This window comes from Pipistrellus kuhlii, unplaced genomic scaffold (genome assembly GCF_014108245.1).
Source record: "Pipistrellus kuhlii isolate mPipKuh1 unplaced genomic scaffold, mPipKuh1.p scaffold_m20_p_9, whole genome shotgun sequence".
NCBI lineage: Eukaryota > Metazoa > Chordata > Mammalia > Chiroptera > Vespertilionidae > Pipistrellus > Pipistrellus kuhlii.
Genome location: NW_023425595.1, coordinates 12,317,845 through 12,338,742, shown reverse-complemented (window position 1 = coordinate 12,338,742; position 20,898 = coordinate 12,317,845). Strand labels below are relative to the sequence as shown.

Sequence of the window (20,898 nt, the reverse complement as noted above, 5' to 3'; positions counted from 1 at the left end):
ATGTGAAACAAATAGAGAAAAGGGACTCCCCCCCCCCCCCCACTCCACCCAGTGGGAGGGCTTGTGTTTATTTACAGGCTCAGGGAATTACCCCAAATGCCTCACGGATAGGCACCTGCTCTATAGAAAGGAGAAGGTTGACAATCTGTGGTTGGTTGTTCCTTTGCCATTTATTGTTCTGCATGTACAGCTCATGAGCACCAGGTGGCGATGTCCTCTCACAGAGCAACACCAACAACTTCAAAACACAGCAGTTACAAACATTTACATTAGGACAGTCACCTGCCCTCTCCCAGAAACCCACCCCCACTCAATGCCAGTGTCCACAGACAAAGAAAGGGGACAGGACCCTTTCTTGTACCACAATGGGGCCTTCCCCCAGTCTTCTCATGCACACAACAGTGCAATACCAGGATGAGTACTTTTGACCAAGTCTAAAAACCACAGAGGAAAGGAATGAAAACATAAAGGCACACACAACAACATATGCACAATTAATCTTTATGGGATGAGCATCTGACAGGGTTTGTCATCCCTGGAGACCCAGGGAGGGAGGAACTGAGCTGCTGGTGCTAAGACGATGAAAGGAAAGGCATGGAAGTCCCTGCCTTGTCCAGGGAGTTTAGCAGGCCTTCTGGTGGGGACACACCTGTTCAAAGTGCTGGATGCCCAGGGCCTCTGCTGGCAGGGTCCTCACTGAACCCCAAACTGTACCTTTTCAAGCCAGCTCCAGAGAAAGGGCAATGGAATGCTTCCCACCTTGGCACAGTGTTAGAAAGGAAATGCAAGATTCCCTCTGCCCAGAATGTCCCACAAGAAGATGAGAATGAGGTAGCCCCAACTGAGCATCCTCAGAGAGGAAGAGAAATGGGGCACAGATAATCAACGCCCCAGGGGAAAGGCTTGAAGGTCTGAAGACTTACTCTCAAAGTGGCATTTCCCCTGGTATACATCCTGCCTTGTATGCTCTCTGGGGCCCCTTCCCCACCCACACTTTCTTCTGCCTGGTGCAGGAAATCAGTTTCTCCCCATTGCCCATTGCCAGTTGTCAAAGCATGTCTTCTTTCTTCCCCTTCTCCTACTGCACAACTGTGCTTCTATCCACTGACCCTCCGTCTGATTCCTCATCACTGTGGGTGATGAGCCAAGAAGACACTTGACAAGGGTGACGGCAGAGATGGCAGTGGCCCATGGTAAAGCTCTCTATGCCCTCTCCTCTATGGGAGTCTGGTGAGGGCGTGTGTGTGGGGGGTGACATTCAACACTGCAGGGATGTCTTTTCCATTGAGTTTGGGTGTTTCCTTTCCAACAGCGGCAGGAAATGACTCTGTGGTGCAGTGAACTCAGGACCAACCACCCAGTTTGCTGGTGAGATAAATGACGGCTGACTTATGGGAGATACCAGAACCAAAATGGCAGACACAATTCTCCCATCAGAACCCCTCCTGTTACAGCCTATGACTGTCCAGAAGCCAGTGGGAAAATGAGGAAAGGCTCAGCACCAGCGTTTCCCTGGGAACTGGGTGATACTTAGGTAAATCCACTGGTCACAGCTACAGGCCTAACAGCAGCAGCTCTGAAGAGGACTCTTGGGAAAGCTTTGTTTCTGGTTCTAATTTCAGTACCATTTTTTAAAGGTTCTTTTGTTTCAAATTTTCTAGCATCAAAAACCTCCCAAATATTATGAAATATATATGCATATATATACATCAAACCCCCAAAACATGAGGTATATTAATTCAAATTAGTATCCAGAGGAACTTCCCCCAAACACATAGTTCAAAGAACCCACTTTCAAAGGGGAAATTGGGTTTCCCTATTTGATTCCATCTTCTCTACTCCCTGACCCCCAATTCATTTCATAATGGGAGCGAGCCAAAGGCAAGAAGAATGTTGGGGAGGAGATAGATAGGGTCTTGAGACACAACCCATACACAGGTTGGACTAGACCATAAGATGGTGCTAACCCTGTTACGAATGAGCTGAAGAGGCTCTCTCCATGTTCTAAGTCAATCTGCAATAGGTGAGAGAAATGGGATGGCCCAGCACCACAACTGGGCTCTAATTAACAAATTTGCATGGACAGAGATTGAAGCCCTCAGAGAAACCAGGCTGGATGGAGATTGGCTCAGATCCAGTCTTGAAAGAGACTGAAAAGGGGGTCAGTCCAGCCCTCATCTTACACATCTTTTCAAACACAGTTCTACTTAATCAGAATACAAGTTTACTATGTGATGGATTGGCAAAGGGTGAGAGAAGTGGAGGGGCCATGGCTGGGCTTTCTGATCCCCATCAGAATTGGGGTTTGACATCTTGCAAAACAGACTGTGAGAACATGATGTGTGTGTGCGTGCGCGCGCTCGCGCACACACACACACACACACACACACACACACATACATGCATATAGACACACATATGCACATACACAGATGGCACAGAGCCCAGCACAGGCTCTACTCACAGTGACTTGATGAAACTCATGGAATATTTGAGCTGAGTTTGGAAGAAGACTATGGACTCCTCTCCCTGAGGACAGTTCAGATGCTAAATGGGATGCAGGCTCTGTTCTGATCAGTGAGTGGCTGGAAACACCTTGGGATGCCATCCAGAGAGGAATCCCAGAGCCCATCCATCTGCATGAGAGAGAAGCAGATGCCTCTTTGGACTGGTCAATGGTGTGAGGAGGAAGGAGGGCCCAGAGAAGCCAAAGACTCTTATGAGAACTGAGGCCTTTGTCTCTTTGACCCTCTTGGCAAGAAACACTTCCTCACTCTACACTGAGGCATTGATTTCTGATGTCACAGCATTTTAGCGGTTCACCTCTTTGCCCCCCAAACTTGCACAGTGAGATCTCCTCGCCTCCAGCAGAGGAGAGAAAAGCAGAAACTCCACTTTTGGAAGTGGAAGCAGCAAGAAGCCAGCTGAGGCAATGACCCTCAGGCTTCACGAGGCCAGGATATGGAGTGCCATGCACTGTCCACACCCTAAGTGTGCTGACCAGGGGGTGAGGGGCGGTGTTCTTAACTACCCAGCACCAAAAACTCCATGGGAATAGACTGGGGATGGCCCTCATCTCATGTCCCTTTTGTAATTGATGAGGTTTATGAATGACATCCTCTTATTCAATCTGGCTCCCCCCTGTGGCTGGGAGGAATGGGGAATGGAGAGAGGACAAGAGGGGAGATGAGGGAATCAGAAGGGCACTGCTTCAACTTCTACCTTGACTCTCCTTACTTCCTACCCTGTGGTCCCCACAGCCCTTCTCCCCCAAAGCCCTTCCAGTTCAGTCCTTCTCCTGGGCAGTGCTGTCCTCAGAAATGCCCTGGGCAGCCAGTTCAGCCAACACATTATCCAGGTAATTGGCATCTGGGTAGCCATGGCCAGTGAGATTAGAGCCAAACTCTGTCTTGTGGTGGACCTCATTCCAGATGACGGTGTCTGACTCGCCCGTTGTACTGGAGGTACCAATGGCAAAAATGAGGCGGCGATCCCAGGCCACCAGCAGCAACTTCAGAACCTACAAGAGAAAAGGCAGGAAATCAAAGTCAGACAATTAGTATCAATCAAAGGCTATCATTTGAATGGTAGAGAGACCTGTGAAGGTCCCCACCCCTTCCTGCATCGTGACGCCCTAAGTCACATGTGTCAAACACAAGGCCTGCGGGCCAAATCCGTCCCGCCAGGCCTTGCAATGTGGCCCGCACCGCACTGTCATCACTGCACTCCGCTGCGTTTCCATCACAATGACAATTTATGACTGTTCAGTAAACCATTTGGCCCGCGATTTAGGCTGGATTTTAGATTTTGGCCCCTTCTCTGATTGAGTTCGACACCCCTACCCTAAGTGAAGGGAAGATTTGGATGTGGACTCAGGAACATGCAGGTAAGTCTTGGCTCTGTCACTGCCTAACTGTGTGATCTTGGACAAGTTAGATCACCTCTCTGAAATTTAATTTCCTTATTTATAGAACGGCAATGGTATGAGCTGCCTCTAAAGGCTGTAATTTAGCAGGTGCTGCATGAAAAGTAGCTTAATAACTGCCTGAAACACACTATTCAACAAATATTAGCTACCAATATTACAGCTGCATTTTAAAAGTTAGGACCTAGGGGTTCAAGGCACTTCTTTTATATATATAATTTATATTATTAATTTAATTAATTATTAATTTAATATATTATTAATTTCAGAGAGGAAGGGAGAGGGAGAGAGAAATAGAAACATCAATGATGAGAGAGTATCATTGATTGGCTGTGTCCTGCAGGCCCCTTACTGGGTATCGAACCTGCAAACTGAGCATGTGCCCTTGACTGGAATCTAACCTGGGACTTTCCAGCTTGCAGTCCAATTCTCTATTCACTGAGACAAACCAGCTAGGGCTCAAGACACTTCTGATCTGAGACCTTCTGAAACTGTGCCTACCATCCCTACTCCACCCCCACCTCCAACTTTTGCTTGGGTCCCTAACATTGATGTAAATAACCTGACACCCCCACATGGATGTGGTATTCTGATGTTCTGGGATATTTCTGCAATGACAAGGTTGAAGTGCTTTGACCTCTTCAAGGCTAATTCATATTTATTTGCTCATCTGGTCCTCACACCCACACTTTGAGTGAGGTTTGGCTGCTGCTTAATTATCTCTATTTTACAGGTAAGGCCCAGAGAGGTGTTAGGGCTTGCAGAATGTTCTAATTCAGCTAATTATATATATATATATATATATATATATATATATATATATATATATATATATATATATATATATCTTTGTTAAGCAAGACAAATAAATGCCTAACACTGTGCCCAGCATGAAGAAGGCACCTGATAAAAATCCATTGGGTTAAAAACTGAACGACCATAGACATGGTGTGGGCTGAAGGTGGGGAATCGTAGTAATAATAGTAGTAGACATGAACACTATGAGCCACTGTTCCCTGCCTCAGAGCACTGCTTCTCGAGCTTTAATGTGCTCTCAGATCACCTGGGATCTTGTTAAAATGAAGCAGGTTCTATGGTTCTGAATTTCAATCAAGCTTTTCAGATGTTGACACTGGTGTTGGACCTAGGACCAGCTGTTAAGCAGCAAAGTCCTAAGGGAAGGATTCTAAAATAGGTTAATTATTGCCACCCCCACCATCCTACAAAAAAATTTCTAATCATATCCATCCTTACCTATGGTTGACTCAACTATGATCTTGTGACCATGTGCATCTGGAGCTAAGAGAGACACACTTGGGTCCCTAACATAGAAATAAATAACCTGATACTCAGGCTCTTACTTTTCTCCCTTTCTCGCTGTCTGGAAGGTAACAGTGTCTCGGAAAACCACGGGCACTGTAGCTCTTTCCAGGATTTGGATGTTCTGGTCCCTGAAAGTAAAGAAAGAAAACAAAGAGCATTTAAAAAAATCAGTTTTTATATACACATATACATTTACATATATAAATATATATTCATACATACACACACACACACACACACACACACACACACATGCACATGAGGACATGAGGCCTGGTGCATGAAATTCATGCACAGGGGTGTGTGTGTCCCTCAGCCCAGCCTGCACCCTCTCCAATCTGGGACATCCCTCTCACAATCCAAGACTGTTGGCTTCCAACCGCTTGCTTGCCTGCTTGCCTGCCTGATAGCCCCTAACTGCTTCTGTCTGCCAGCCTGATTATCCCCTAACCACTCTGCTAGCCCGATTGACGCCTAAGTGCTCCCATGCTGGCTCAATTGCCCCTAAGTGCCCTCCCCTGCTGGTCTGGTCATTACTAACTGCCCTCCCCTGCCAGCCTGGTCACCCCTAACTGTCCTCCCCTGCAGGCCTGGCTGCCCTAAACTTCCCTCCCCTACAGGCCTGTGTCCCCCCAAACTGTACTCCCTTGAAGGCCCGGTCACTACTAACTGTCCTCCCATGCTAGCCTGATGGCCACCAATTGTCCTCCCTTGCAGGCCTGGTCCCTTCCCTGCTGGCCTGATTGCCCACAAATGCCCTTCCCTGCGGCCATCTTGTGTCCACATGGGGCAGCCATCTTGGACCATGTGGGAGCGGCCATCTTGTGTGTTGGAGAGACTGTCAATTTGCATATTACTCTTTTATTAGATAGGATAATTTCAGAGAGAGGTAGGGAAAGGGAGAGATAGAAACATCAATGAAGAGAGAGAAAAACTGATCAGCTGCCTCCTGCATGCCCCCTACTGGAAATTGAGTCTGAAAGCTGGGCAAGTGCCCCAATCAAGAACCAAACCATTACTTCCTGGTCAAGGCTCACCACTGATGCATACCAGCCAGGTAACAAAGGGCATTTTTCAACGTATTTCTGATAAGGAGATGTAGGATGGGACTAATGGAAATAATGAAGACAATAATAGTCTTAGGGTCTGGACAGAGAATAGACCCCAAAGGCAGCAGGAGTGAAGCCCTGGGCTTGGACTCAAGCTGCAGCCTCCCAGCTATGTCAGCTGGAGCCTTCACTTGGGGCGTTGGTTTCCCAGCCATTAAACAATACAGATGTAGAATCTCATCTTGTGTGATTGTTATGAATGTTAAGTGAGTGTGGCATCTGCTTGCATATGAAGAGCTCAGTGCATGTTTAGCATCATATCTATTCTGACTGGTTTTACAAAAGAGAAATACAGCCCTCACAGGAGAAATGACTTCCATAGTGTTAGTGGCTTTGCCAAAACTCAAGCCCAGGATCTCTAAGGCACACTCTGGACTTTTTACCTCCAAACCGCTCAGAACAATACAGGTGCCTCTCATTTTGAGCTGCACAGTCAACATGATCTGAATGATTTTTGTGCATTTTCTCTTTTGTCCTCATGGTTGTTTTGTTGTTGTTGTTGTTGTTGTTGTTGTTGTTGTGTGTGTGTGTGTGTGTGTTTTGGTTTGTTTTCTTGTTTAATACTATGGATTGGGAAATTCATGACTAAACATCTAACAGTATTTCAACTGTTATCACCCTGTCCCATGAAGCAGTCTCAGGCCACTGGTTGGAAAAGAAATTAAAGCAGAATGTAGTTAGAAACCAGGATGTCCAGTCAGGGTCCATAGGCCGCTTTGAGAAATTCATCAAAAGTGAGAGATTTTTGCCAAGTAACATACTTTTTCCATTATATACAAATGTTTGTGTATTGTTTCTGATTATCTCAGACCCCTTCAGAACCTGTTAAATCTGTTTTAACATCTCGTCCAGATATAATATAATATAAAACCAATATAATCCTATATAATAAAAAGCTAATATGCAAATTATCCCCTCAACTGGGAGTTTGACCAGGGGGTGGGGCTGGCCAGCTCACCGCCCATGGCCTCAACTCCTGTGGCCCTGTTCCCCATCCTTACTTCCACCCCCACCATTGGGGAAGGCCAACTGCACATGGGCCCTCCCCCTGGCTGGCCCCACCCCTGATTGCACCTCCCCAGCCCAATCGGGGATGGGGCCGGGCAACTTCCTGCAGCCCCTCCCCCTGGCCACCCGGATTGAAGCAGGCCGAACCCTTCCAATATAATATTAATAATTCCATGCTTGTTCTGGTACTGGCTCCCCACACAGATGATCGGTGAATGTGTCCTGGTGAATGAATGAGTGTGTAATGTCATTTTCTTTTTTGATGCACAAGGATGATTCCAAAATGATTTTTTAAAATTCTGGATTTTAAAATGTTTTTAATGGCTTGGTTCAACCTATGACTTTGCAAATCAAATGGCATTGTAAGTGTGTGGGGTCTCAGAAAGAGCTATCGTGTCTTCTTGGAGATGCAGGACTGCACAGTCCTGAATTTCATATTCACATGAAATCACTCCACATTTGCCACATCCCCAAGGCCACGCCTCTTTCTGAGCCAGTTTGCCTTACTAAAGATCCAGTTCCCTGCAGGGCTCTGCCCACTGCTCTCCTGCCTGGGACAGGCCCGAACTGCAAAGGCACAGACGCTTGCTGGCGCTGACCCAGCAAGGCGAGTGCTCCGGGTGCATTGCTAAGCAAAGCAGTCACGACTGGGCTTGAGTTTCTCCCCCAGGGAACTGTTCTCTGCAGTGAAGGCCGATCTGAAGGTCTCTACTCTTCACGAAAGCGCAAGCCTCCCAGGGCTGAGAAAGGGCAATGAAATCATGACCTTAACCAGGGATGCCCCAAATGAAACACTTCCTCATGACCCTTCAACACCCCCACCTTTTCTCCTCTGGGACTCTATGGTTGCTTCCTACTAAAATTTCTGTTCTCCATTTCGTCATGTCTTTCAGAGCCTACTAGCAGTTGCCCTACTCCAGAAAGTCTCCTCCGACCCTCCCAGTGAGCCAGACATAGGCCCTCCTCCTTACCCAGACAAGTGGGATACTCCAATAATAAGGATACTCCCATAACGGTGGTGACCAGAGATTGGGCACCACAGTGCTGTGCCCAGCACCACAATATGCACATATAATGATAGCTACCATCCTCAGAAAACCCCTGCATAATACGTTCTTGGCTGCACAGATAAAGAAACTGAGCCAGGAAGGTCATGTGGCTGTCTGAGGTCCCCAGCTGGTGAAGATCAGAAGGAATTGGAAGCCACCCACAGCTTTTACCGATGGAGCATTTCCTCTTTGCTCTGGAGCTTGGTGATGTACAGTTAATTTCCCCCCAACTGGTTGGTAGGTCCCTTGAAGAAGTACTATGTTTTTCATTCAATTCTTTTACAGGCTATCACATCCCCTTGTTTTGTTTCTCCCACATCAAGTCTCACTATTTGAAAGAACCTTGTTTATTTATCTGTTTACTTTATTATCCTTCTCCCACTAGGATGGGGACTTCAGGGGAGCAAGAATGGTGTCCCTTTTGCTCACCATTGTTTCTCTTCCATCTAGTTCTAGAACATGCCTGTCTCATAACCCACACTCAAATGTTTGTTAAATGAAAGAAAAAACGGAAAAGGCAAGGAAGAGAGGGAAGGGGAGGGTGGACTAATAAATATTTACTAACAAAATGAATCCAGTAAGCACCCTGGAGCATTTAGAAAAAGCTTCGATGTGTGACAAAGGAATGCGTCTGTATTGACTGCCAGGAAAATTGTTCAATTTGTTCCTTGGGACCGTCTTTCAAAGAATCAAAAGAGGAAATAAATGCCCACAAAAATCAGAGCCAAGGAATAGCTATCAAATTACAAATGCTAATACCATTTGACAAGGAAATTCCACTTCTAGAAAATTATTCTACAGACATACTCACATGCGTACAAGGTTATTCATTACAGCGTTATTTGTTGTAGCAAAAGATTGGACACAATCCATATGCCCATCAAATGGAGACTGTTGAATATGAATTACGGTAGCTTTATACAATGGATTATCACGCAGAGCTGAGAAAGAATGAGGAAGCTCTCTCTATGCGGACAAGGGAAGATATACAGTCTACATTGTTCATTGAAAAATGCAGGGTGCAGAACAATATGTCTAATATGTCACGCTTTGTGTAAAAATGGGAGGAGTGGATGCAGTCTGCTGCATTTGAACAAAGAATACGGGAAGGAGAGAAAAGGAAGTAAGCACAATGGTGGAGAGTGGGGGAGGGGAGATGGGGGATGAGAGTGGAAAGAAGACTATTCAGGGTATAATAATATTAGTCAGTTTGGGCTGCTCTAACAAAATACCACACACTGGGTGGCTTTAAAACAACAGAAATTCATTTCTCATAGTCCTGGAGGCTGGAAAGTCCAAGATCAAGGTGCCTGCAGACTCGGTGTCTGGTGAGGCTTGACCACATAACTTGTTTGGTTCACAAATTCATGGCTGGAGAAGAACTTGTTGAACTGTACCTTGAATCTCATCTCTATCTGATTTAGGTGCTATTTAGATGAGACTTTGGATTTAGACTTTAAAGTTGATGCTTGAGTGAGTTAAGACTTTTGAGTTTGTCGGGATAGAATAAATGCATTCAAGAAGGACACGCGTTTGGGAAGGGCAGGGGTGGAATGCTTGTAGACTGAAAGTTTGTGTCCCCCCAAAACTGATATGTTAAAACCTATTCCCCAACAAGATGTTATTAGGAGGTGGGGGTTTTTGGTAGCTGATTAGGTTAGGAAGGTGGAACCTTCGTGAATGGGATTAGTGCTTTATAAGAGAGACCCCAGGAAGCTCCCTCTCCCCTTCCACTGTATGAGGTCACAGCAAGAAGACGGCTGTTTATGAACCAGGAAGCAGGCCCTCAGCAGACATTGAATCTGCTTGCGTGCTGACCTTGGACTTCCTAGCCTCAGAAATAAATTTATGCTGTTTAAAAGCCATCTAGCCTGTGGTATTTTGTTACTGCAGCCTGAATGGACTAAGACAAACATTTACTTACAAACATTTAAAATGATAACAGCTGATGGCTGAGGATGGGCTCACCTGAATGCCAGGGGGGATGCTGTAGATGATCCGGATGGTTTTACAGTCTGGGTGGCCAGGCAACGAGTGGGGGATGAGGTGGTACTCCATCTTCCCTGGAGGCTGGGTGCCTGTTTTCACCCCATAAATGGTCTTACAGGTTGGACACTGCAAACTGCCATCCTGAAGAGACAAGGCCAGTTCAACCAGACTGGAAAACAGTTTTGGTAATGACCTCCCCACCCAACCCCAAAAGGTACCATAGAAAAAGGGCCTGGGGAACAAAATACACCCAAATGAGTAACAGACCTTAGTTGTCCTACCCCCACTTGGCTACCAAGGCTATTTTTGCTTTCTCTAAAGTAGCAGGAGACAAATTCCACCATTAGCCCCATTCCCCATTCTATGGACATGTAAGGGAGACCCTATCCTTAAGAGAGAGACCAGGCTTTGCACTGCACCTTAGGGCTCTGTTGGGGGTTTTGTGTGTGTGTGTGTGTGTGTGTGTGTGTGTGTGAAAGGAGTCTGGCTGCTGTGATATAAGGGGTCACTGTTTCACAGCAGGGACTGGTAAGGTGTCATCTGAGGGAAAGAGAACCCGGACAGTAAATTCTATTTCCAAATTCCCAAGAAGAAATGGAATGAGAAGAAGGAAGGAGCGAGTGCACAGGGAGTGTGTGTAAAAAATGCTGCTGCACAGCTGGGACTGAAGCTCTCCAGGACACCTGCATCTCGTTGGGAAGGCAGGAATCCTCTGTGGAACTATTTAGGGATATTTCCATTCAAGCCCTACTCATTTAAAGGCACAGCTTGTATTCATGGCAATTACTCCATGTGATCAAGGAACAGGAACCCAAGGCTTGGGGTTAGGAAGGGTCTCACTCTCTGCCCTGGCCTTAATCTGCTTCATGACCTTGTGTAAAAACAACAACAACAACAACAACAACAACAACACACCCAATACTCAAAGAGAATAAAGAATAGTGTCTAAAGAAACATTTTTAAATTAATGCAAAGAGGTACTAGATTAAATCTTGAATATAGTCATCAAAAGGAAAGTATATTAAGAAATCCCTTTAAGCCTGAAACAACCTCTAAAAATGCAAAATCCCAAAGAAACCTTTTACTTTAGGATCAGAAAAGTGTGCAAGGGTTCCAGATATGCATCACCCATCAGTGACTGAACACATACTTCCTAAGACATTGAGAAAGGTCCCTAGCACTTTGAAAAATCAATCATACGGTCACATAAAGATGAAGAGAAAAATTATAGCCATAGTTAACACAAAGGAGGAATCAATTTGAATCATACTAGTAATAACACCCCATAAACTAGGCATTGTTTTATCTCCATCTTCCAGTTGGAAAATGAAATTTCAGAGTTGAAAATCTTGCCCCAGGTCATTCAGCTACTAAGCCAGGGTTCAATCTTGGGTCAGCTGTCTCTCTTGGCTCTACTCTTTCCCATAGCAAGAGAAGCACACAGCTGTCCCCTGAAAGCCAGACATTTTTTTGGATGAGTTAAGAGGTTAGAGGAGATCTGGAAATTCTCAGATCTGAAGCAATCCAAGCTGGGTCTGGAGAAACAAATAGAGTTTGAATTCATGGAGATGGGGGTTCAAGGTTATTCCAGGTATAGGAAAGAACACTAGAAAAGGCAAGGACTTAGAAAAAGCTGGGACATTGTAAAGAGAGAGTTATCATCCAAGGATATTCCCAGATTCTCAGAAACTAGCTCTAATGGGGGGACTACCACACCACCTTCATTAATGGATAAGACGGTCATCGAAGCCTCCCTGCCTCCAGCATCCAGGCTGACCTTGGCAGCAGTCCATAATGCCTTTGAAGGGGCAATCAAGGGTGTTTGAAAATGTCCAAAGAAAGTGAATTATAAATGGAAATCACTAGTCTTAGAGAAGGAAGGATGATTGGGAAACCCATTAATGCCAGTATGAATGAGCACTTATCATGGGCCCAGTGCTGTGATGAGAACTCCCTTCTCCTTCATTGATAGGGCTTATTTCACCTAGCAATGGACCATGACAATGGACTATTCCCCACAAAAACCTCAGGGACAGAAGTCTATACCTCTCAGACTACCACACCTAGCGTAGATATTGGGGGGTTGAGTAGCATAGCCCACAGGGAAGGAAAATACAGGTGTTTTGTTTTTTAAAAAATTTACTTTAATTGATTTCAGAGGGGAAGCAGGGGGAGAGAGAGAGAGAGAGAGAGAGAGAGAGAGAGAGAGAGAGAGAGAGAAACATCAAAGATGAGAGAGAATCATTGAATGGCTGCCTCCTTCATGCCTCAGAATGGAGATTAAGCCCGAAACCTGGGCATATGTCTTGATCAGGAATCAAACTGTGACCTCCTGGTTCATAGGTCGACTCATAACCACTAAGCCACGCAAGCCAGGCTAAAGACAGGTTTTGCAACACTATAATTTTGTGGAGGACAGATCCTACTGAGAACAGACAAGATGACCATTCCTGATGCCCTGGGATGCCTTAAGACTCCTTACATCACCTGGAGCACAACTCCAAGAGAGCCTTCATGTTCTTGCTCCTCCAGGGCCCAGTGTGGAGATGGCAGTAGCCCCACAGGCTGGCACTCACCTTGTTGCCATTGTTGTACATGGCAACCAGGCAGTAGATGTGGTAGATGTGGCCGCATCTGGACAGCTTTCCCACCAGGTCAGGCTTGACTGTTGGCTGCGGGCCCTTGTAGCCTGAGGGAGCTGTGAGGCGCTCCATACAGATGGTGCAGTCCTGGGGGTGGGGGTAGGGGTGGGACAGAGCAGACAGGCCGTCAAGCCTCTCCCAGCCTTGGAAGTTGGAGCATCCCCTTGTTGGTTCCTGAATGATCAGGTGAGCTGTTACTGGTCCTCTTCTAGAAAGCCCACAAACTAGGGTATAGGGGCCTTTGGGAATCTAAATATAGTTTTGTCTTGCTTTACACAACAGAAGAATTCCCGAAATAATTCCTGATGTCAGAACATGTTAACTTGGAGCTGGCCAAAAAAAATTACAACCTCCTTGTGAGCTGGGACGATACACTGTCCTTCCATAGCTTGTGAAGGAAATGAATGTCTGCTGACAGGCCCATTGATAAGCTTTCTTTAAGCTGAAATTGGGTAAAGGAATTATAATTCTAGTGTACTAGAGGGAATGCTATTTAAAGAAATCTATAACAGGGTTTTTCATCCTTGGCACTATTGACATAGGGGCTGGGTAATCCTTTGCTGCAGGACTGTCCTGGGTATTGGAGGGTGTTTAACAGCATCCCTGGCCTCTAGCATCCCCTCTGCCCACCCCCAAAGTTATGCAAAACCACCTCTGGCTGAGAACCACTGACCTTCATCCAGCCCATTTTAAAGTCAATTCTAACTACTCATCATTCTGCTTTTCTCAAATTCAGACTGTTGTGTTATTATAGTTTAGAATCAATCAGATCTTTGCTGGATGGGGAGATGAGAGCGATTGCACTGCAGCTCGGAGCCCAGGTGGGAGTGCATCTGACCTGTTCTGGACCTGTCAGGACTCAGAAAGCAGCTTTTGCCGTGTGGTGCAAAAACTCTGGAGGAAGAATTGCTGGTGGGTGATGGAGAAGGTGAGCCCTGCCCTGCCTCCCCTGCACTCACCTCATCTGGCGGGTGCCGGACCTTCTGCAGATACTTCTTCAGCACTTCTTCTGGGGTTTTACCTGTGGGGACAGGATGGTCAGTGTGCCACTGAGACTGAGACGAGGAATCAAATAGCCTCACCAAGCTGGACATACCAGAGGAGAACCTTATCAGCCAGGCTTACAGCAGGAGAGGAAAAAAAATTCATTCTGCAACAGGATTTAAGAATTTGAAAGGGAATCAGGGGGCAGATGAGGCAGAGAGGTGGCCTGAGGAGGTAGGAAGTGGTCCCACTTGCCTTTACCTTCTGTATCACTTCCCTGGCATCCCCCCGCCTGTTGGCAACAAACCCACTTTTTAGTGAGAAAGACTGAGTGCGTTTCTCTTCCATATAATTAAGGAGCCTGGACCTGCCCAAACAATGTGAAGAGAGCAGAAATAAAAGATCTCTGTGTACTGTTACAGGCTTTAAAAATTTAGGTAGAATGTACCAAACACTGTCTCATTCTTCATTGTGGCATCAAAGTGATATTATTTTCATGGGAAACCAGGAGCTTGTGACCACAGCTTCAGAACGGTCTTCCCTGGCTGTTGACAGTGCCGTCGCTGCCAGCAGATGTAGCCCCGCAGCAGGGAAAGGCTGATGCTCTGAGAAGGACCCTGCCAGGTGCAATGATTGTGGAATTTCTTTGGGGACTTCAACCCTGGGAGACAGCCTAGCCTGAAGGCAGGGAATGACATGATCTGACTTCACAAGCAGGCAGAGAAGGAAAAAGGGTCAGTGCCTTCTTAGGCGACTCTCTTAACTCTCTAAGTTTCCGTTTCTCACTTATAAAACGGGGAGGAGCAATAGCATCTACTCGAAGAGCGGTTTTGACAATTAAATGAGCTAATGGACGTACAGCCCTTTTAGCACATTGCCAGCTAAGGATCCAATATGTGCTATTAATAATAACAGGAAGAGTGGGAAAGTGCAAATTCCTGTCATTTCCTATCATATTATGAGCAAGGCAATCAAGTTTATTTAAGCAGAGAAAGTCTGATAGACTAGAAAAGTAGGACAAGGGTTTGAGGAAGTGGACCGGGCAACAGCCCAAAGCTCAATGCCGGCCCTTCCTTCCCACTGTCCTGCTTAGTAATATGTTTGTAAGGTGGAGCCTTAAGGGTGACAGTCAACACATAGAGCCACCAATACCAGTCACCAGAAAGACCAGTCACAGGGCTGAGGCAGGGTCCTTTGGTACCTCGGCAGGCACAGGTATTGATCCCTTAGTTGTGGGATTGTGGGCAGATGGGAAGGAGCTCCTGAATGGGGGTTCAAGTGGCCAGAACATCTGGGGGCTTGAGAGGGACACAAAACCGTGGCCACTTGCCAACTGTCATGGATGCATTCCAGGACATCCTTGTTGGATACTAGTGGTGACTGGTTTCACTCCAAGTAAAGGGGAAAGAAAACAGAGGTTCTTTGAGGTCATGACTTGCAAATGACAGAGTTGGGACTTGAATTTAGTCTATTTTAGTTCTAATTCCAAGGTGGTCTTTCTCTCTAGTATATTTCTTTTGTGTCACACTTCATATTTTTATGTTTCTATAATTTTGCACTGTATTGCTATATTTCTTAAGAAGTCTCCATCTGACCCATACACACTCCACTGTAGTAAAATCACCAGAATAGGTATGAGTTAGGCCTGCTTAGCCTATGCAGAAATTAAGACACAGAGTGGGTAAGCCATGGGGATGGAGGCAGAACTAGGGCCAGAAGCCATAAGTTAAGGAGGCTGATACCTTTCTTGGCTTGTTTTTTGGTGGTCTTGCGGCTTGTATTGGAAACCCCTGGGATGGATTTTATTTCGCTCTTGCTGACGGGGGGTGGGTGGAGGACCAGCTTTGGTGGCCTGGTGAGACACACAGGCAGCCCCGCTGCACTCATGAGGATCCCAGTGATGCCTGGAAGGGCAGAGCAGGAGTCAGGAAGGACTGGAGAGTTAGCTTCCCAACACCCCCTCAACTCCTCCCCCCCCCCCCCCCCCCATAAATCTCCTCTCCTCCTCTCTGCAGAATTCTCATAATTCAGGGATTCTCTACTTACCCTCCACCTTTCCCAGAAACAGATTCACTCACTCCACTTCAACAACATGCTTTCCTTTTAGCAACCAATCTCCCCAAGTTCTTCCTACTCATCCAACCCAACTCCTAAAATTCCCATTTGTTTAAATCAACATCCAAATGATCTCTCTCTCTCTTTTAATTTTATTATTATTATTATTATTATTATTATTATTATTATTATTACAAATGCTCACTACCTATTTCATCACTCATTTTTCTACCTTCAACAAGACTAGCCCAAGGTTTCTCTTACCTGCCAAGGCAGGATTGACAGGACTGGACCCATTTAGGTTCTTCACTGGGACGGTGGGGACCCTGTGGAAGGAAAGAGCAGATGCGTTATGATTTTAACAAGTGGGACAAAATGAGTCAGTGGTGAGACCTCAAAATTTCCCCCAGTGAAGTGCTTCCCTTTCTCACAGAAACTAATTGTCCCTACTAAAGATGCAGCAAGTTCTTAGCGTGACCAGTGGGGAGAGGTCCTTGTCCCAGCTTATTGCTAGTGGGGGTGGATTTCTTGCAATATTCTGAGAAAGAATTTTCTGAGACTCGCACATGAGGATGAGCTATTGTAGAAAGTTTTATTTCCCTGGAGTTTCCAAGGTCCCGTTTCCTTCAGTCCAGCAATAGAAGAAATGTAGCTGGGGCTTCAGCAGAGCTAAAATTAAAGCCAGTGTTCAGGGTTTCCTTACCTTGTGGGAGCCAAGTTCAAACTAGCTTGGTTTAGGTTTCCCTCTTAGTCCATTGTGTGTGGGACCTGCATGGCCAGGGGCCATACAGGTAAATGCAAGGAAGCCAAGACCCAAGCGTTAAGAGCAACAAGCGAGAGAATCCCTTTCTTTTAGACGCAGTGGTTCTCAACCTTTCTAATGCTGCGACCCTTTAATACAGTTCCTCATGTTGTGGTGACCCCCCCAACCATAAAATTATTTTCGTTGCTACTTCATATCTGTAATTTTGCTACTGTTATGAATTGTAATGTAAATATCTGTGTTTTCCGAGAGATTAAGCCAACTTGATAAAGATCACACAGCAGGTGACCCTGCTAGCAGTTCTCAACCTGTGGGTCAACCTTAAGCTATAGAGCTTAAGACCATGGGAAAACACAGTTATTTACATTATGATTCATAACAGTAGCAAAATTGCAGTTATAAAGTAGCAACAAAAATAATTTTATGGTTGAGGGTCACCACAACATGAGGAATGTATTAAAGCACATGTGTCAAACACAAGGCCCGCGGGCCAAATCCGTCCCGCCAGGCCTTGCAATGTGGCCCGCACCGCGCTGTCATCACTGCACTCCGCTGCGTTTCCATCACAATGACAGTTTATGACTGTTCAGTAAACCATTCGGCCCTCGATTTAGGCTGGATTTTAGATTTTGGCCCCTTCTCTGATTGAGTTCGACACCCCTATATTAAAGGGTCGAGGCATTAGAAAGGTTGAGAACCACTGGTTTAGGGCATTATGTATTCCAAAATTTTCTGGAGCTTGCATTGGCTCCACCCATTCTGGCCAATCCATGGTTCCCCAGTTTTGACTTCTCTAGTCACCCCAACTTTACTGTGTGTACGTCTATCTCCTCTTTGTTGGAACCCTTCCCCCAGATATCTTCAGGGAATGGACCAGTGATTCTCTGGGGAGTGCAAAGTTGCAGCTTCCTAGTGAAGCTGCCCATATGACCATGCCTATAATATCTGGCCTTCCCTTTGCTCTTTTTTTTTAATCATTAATAACTAGCTAATTACAAGGGCATCATAGCCAGAGGCATGATATCTTAAAACTAAGTCAGACCATGTCACTCTCCACTCAGAACCTTAAAACTCAGAATGGCTCTCCTCTGTTAATTCAAAGTCTTAGCAAGGCCTAATAGCCCTGAATGTTCTGTCCATGCTCTTCACCCCAATCCTCCTCTCTCTCTGCTCTTCCTCCTATAACTTGCCTCTTTGCCTGTTCCTCTTACATGACTGGCACTTCTGGCCTCAGAGCTTTTGCATGAGCTGTTCCCTCTGCCTAAAATGTTTTTCCACCAGGTACATTCCTGGTCCCTCCTAGAACTCCTTCACTCTTAGCTCATATCTTGCCTTCTCAATGAGGTCCTTGAGACCATCTTATTTGGTACTGCTATCAGCTCATCTATCTTACCCTGGGACCCCCAAACCCTCGTATACTGCTACGTTTTTAATTCCCCCCCCGCATGGAACTCATGATCTTTTAAAATAAGTTGCTTCTTATTATCTTCCCTTCTAGAATCTAAGCTCTCCAAGGGCAAATTTCTTTGTCCATTTTGTTCAAAAGCCTGACACTTGTAAGCATTCCATGAACATTTACTGAAGGAATAAAAGTATAAAGAAACAAGTCCAAACCTTGGTGGACATCAGAACCACCTAAGAAGCTTTGAAAGAGCCAGAGCCTCAAGCCTGCACTGGGGCAAAAGAACTTGCATTTTGACACGCTTCTGCGGAGAGGATGCAGATGCCGCCAATCCTCAGTCTGACGTTTGGAAACCATTGCTCAACAGCTGTTACTTCTCCCACTCCCTGAGAAATATAAATATCAGGCAAAACCTCCTCCTCTCTCTGTTCCTCTCCCAGCAACTCAAGCCAAGCTGGAGAGGAGACGGCACAGCTGCATGGGAAAGACGAGGTCTCCCGGCGCCAACTAGAAAAATAGGGGACATGTGGGGCTCAGTCTTGCACCATCTTTCCCCACCCCTCCTTCACCACCCAGGCTTCCACAGCTGGGCTTGGAGGAAGATGTGGGCTGGGAGAGGCCAATGCACTGGGTCACAGATGACTCCAGGAGCCAGGCAGCCTGAGAAGCTGGCAGTTCTGCTATGGGGGTAGGGTGCTGGGAAAACAGGAGGAGGGAAAGAGAGCATGTTGATTCGTTTACTTACATTGTTTATTATTTGTTTATTTGATCATTCATATTGAGCCAGGGACACGGCAGTGAACAAGACAGCCCGTGGTGAGCCTTTATCCTTGTGTTATAATTGCTAACACGCACAGAGCCTGCCTTGTACCCGACGCGTCTCATTGCTCACAATATGTAAGTCACCCAATCCCTCCAGCAACCTACGCAAGAGGTGTTATTGTCATCAACCCTACTTTCATAGGCAGGGAAGCTGAGGCACAGAGCGGTGAAACCAACTTGATAAAGATCGCACAGCTAAGGATCTGAATGCAGGAAATCTGGCTCGAAAGCCCACTGTTTCAGCCGCCTATGTCTAAATCATCTGGTCACCTGATACTGCAGACAGAGTACGTGAAGCTCAGAGAGTGAAGGAATACACACACATCTAAGAGGCGGCAGAGCTCAGAGGGACCTCAAGGTTGGGCATTGGATCTGTCTGAGCCCCACATGCCCAGGGGGGCTTCCCCGGTGATGCTGAGTCTTCCAGGGCCCTTGTTCCTGCCCAGGGACCATGACATGTGCACAGCGTTGTGAGAAGGATGTGCAAACAACAGATGTGGGAGTATTTGTGTCTCAGCAGGCCACTAAGGGATACTTTTCCCCAGAAACTGACCCTACGATAAATCAAACCAGATGAGGGGGAGGGGAATTAAAAACAAGGGAATGTAGGCCAGGAAAAGAGCATGGTCTTCTAGATTCTGGACCCTGTGACCTGCTCTTCGGGGACAGGCATGATACGGTGGACTGGGAGCCAGGAAAACTGGGTTCAAATCTCAATCCTGCAAGTAACACCTCATACAGTCCAGTAAGTTTTCTGAGCCTCAGCATCCTTATCTATAGACCTGTAAAGATCTGGGGTTAGAAGACGCTGAGGAGATTTTTCTGACAATTTCCCACCTCAGTACTCAAGAACTCAGTCCTCCACCCACAGCTGAGTCGCTTCCTCACAGGGGCTGCGGAGGCTGGGAGTGGAGGTCTGGCCTCCTGTGCCTGTCCTGCTCCCCACCAGGGGGCAGCACCCCACCCAGCCCCGCACCTGCCTGACTCCTTCACCACTCCAAGGCCCCCACTCCCACTGATAAGTAGTTGTGATCTGGGTGACAAAAGCTACCTTTGTTCCCACAAACTGGACTGGCAGGTTTCCACACCCAATCTGCTTAACCAGGAAATATTCCAACCTGCACAGCAACCCCCAAGGCAGCCCAAGAACTCTGGGTAGAGGCAAGGTTTGGAGAGAGGAAGGGTCTGCACCTGAGGCCTGGGACTCCTGTGAACACTGTGGGAGAGGTGGGTATCCCTGCTATGCCAGGAAAGGGGCAGCATGGCAGAAGGGTTTGTCACTGGATTCTGGTGGCACTGGGACTTGGGGAAGAAGGGGGTATTTGTTTATGAAATACAGAAGGGTATATAGGAAGGAGCCCCTCTCCCAGCCAAGGGGCCTGGAAGTCGCCTTCCAACCCAGCTGAGCAGTGACATGTGTTTTTGGGAAGGCCACCACAGCCTTTCTGCTCTTGCTGGCTGGGGCCCCTGTGAAGATGGAGGATCTGGAGCAAATTCTTTGTAAATAGCCAAGCCCTATGTGAATTTGGGTGATTATTACATTTTTGTTTCCCAACTGTAAGAGGAAGTTGGGCTTGATACAGTCTTCTTTTGTTGTAATAGTCCAATTTTCTCAGGTTCTTGAGGGCATCAAGTGTAAAATGTCAAGTTGAGTGTTGGGCGGTACTTAGGATTGCCCAGTTAGCAAAAACTCACCATCCCTTCCCCACTGTTATTGGTTAAAATGAGAACCACGGAGACTGGCTCATAGAGTCCACACTGGTCACACCCTGTTGGAGCTCCAGCTCCATATGCTTGAATCTTCCTTCTGGAAATGAGCAGCCCCAT

At 46.4% G+C, this 20,898-nt stretch overlaps 1 protein-coding gene across 2 annotated transcripts in view; it reads right to left on the bottom strand.

Moving 5' to 3' along the window:
* Positions 1-151: 151 nt before the first annotated feature.
* Positions 152-20,898, bottom strand: part of DTX4 (deltex E3 ubiquitin ligase 4) — a 32,751-nt gene continuing 12,004 nt past the window's right edge. The window contains exons 3-9 of one of the 2 annotated variants that reach the window (XM_036426493.2): positions 16,349-16,410; positions 15,772-15,933; positions 14,005-14,066; positions 12,980-13,132; positions 10,383-10,544; positions 5,287-5,376; positions 152-3,520 (exon numbers count right to left, since the gene is read on the bottom strand). In XM_036426493.2, the coding sequence (XP_036282386.1) occupies positions 3,287-3,520; positions 5,287-5,376; positions 10,383-10,544; positions 12,980-13,132; positions 14,005-14,066; positions 15,772-15,933; positions 16,349-16,410 (925 nt within the window). In that variant the 3' untranslated portion in view covers positions 152-3,286. The remainder of the gene's footprint in view (positions 3,521-5,286; positions 5,377-10,382; positions 10,545-12,979; positions 13,133-14,004; positions 14,067-15,771; positions 15,934-16,348; positions 16,411-20,898) is intronic. The other variant, XM_036426494.2, reaches the window with a different exon arrangement.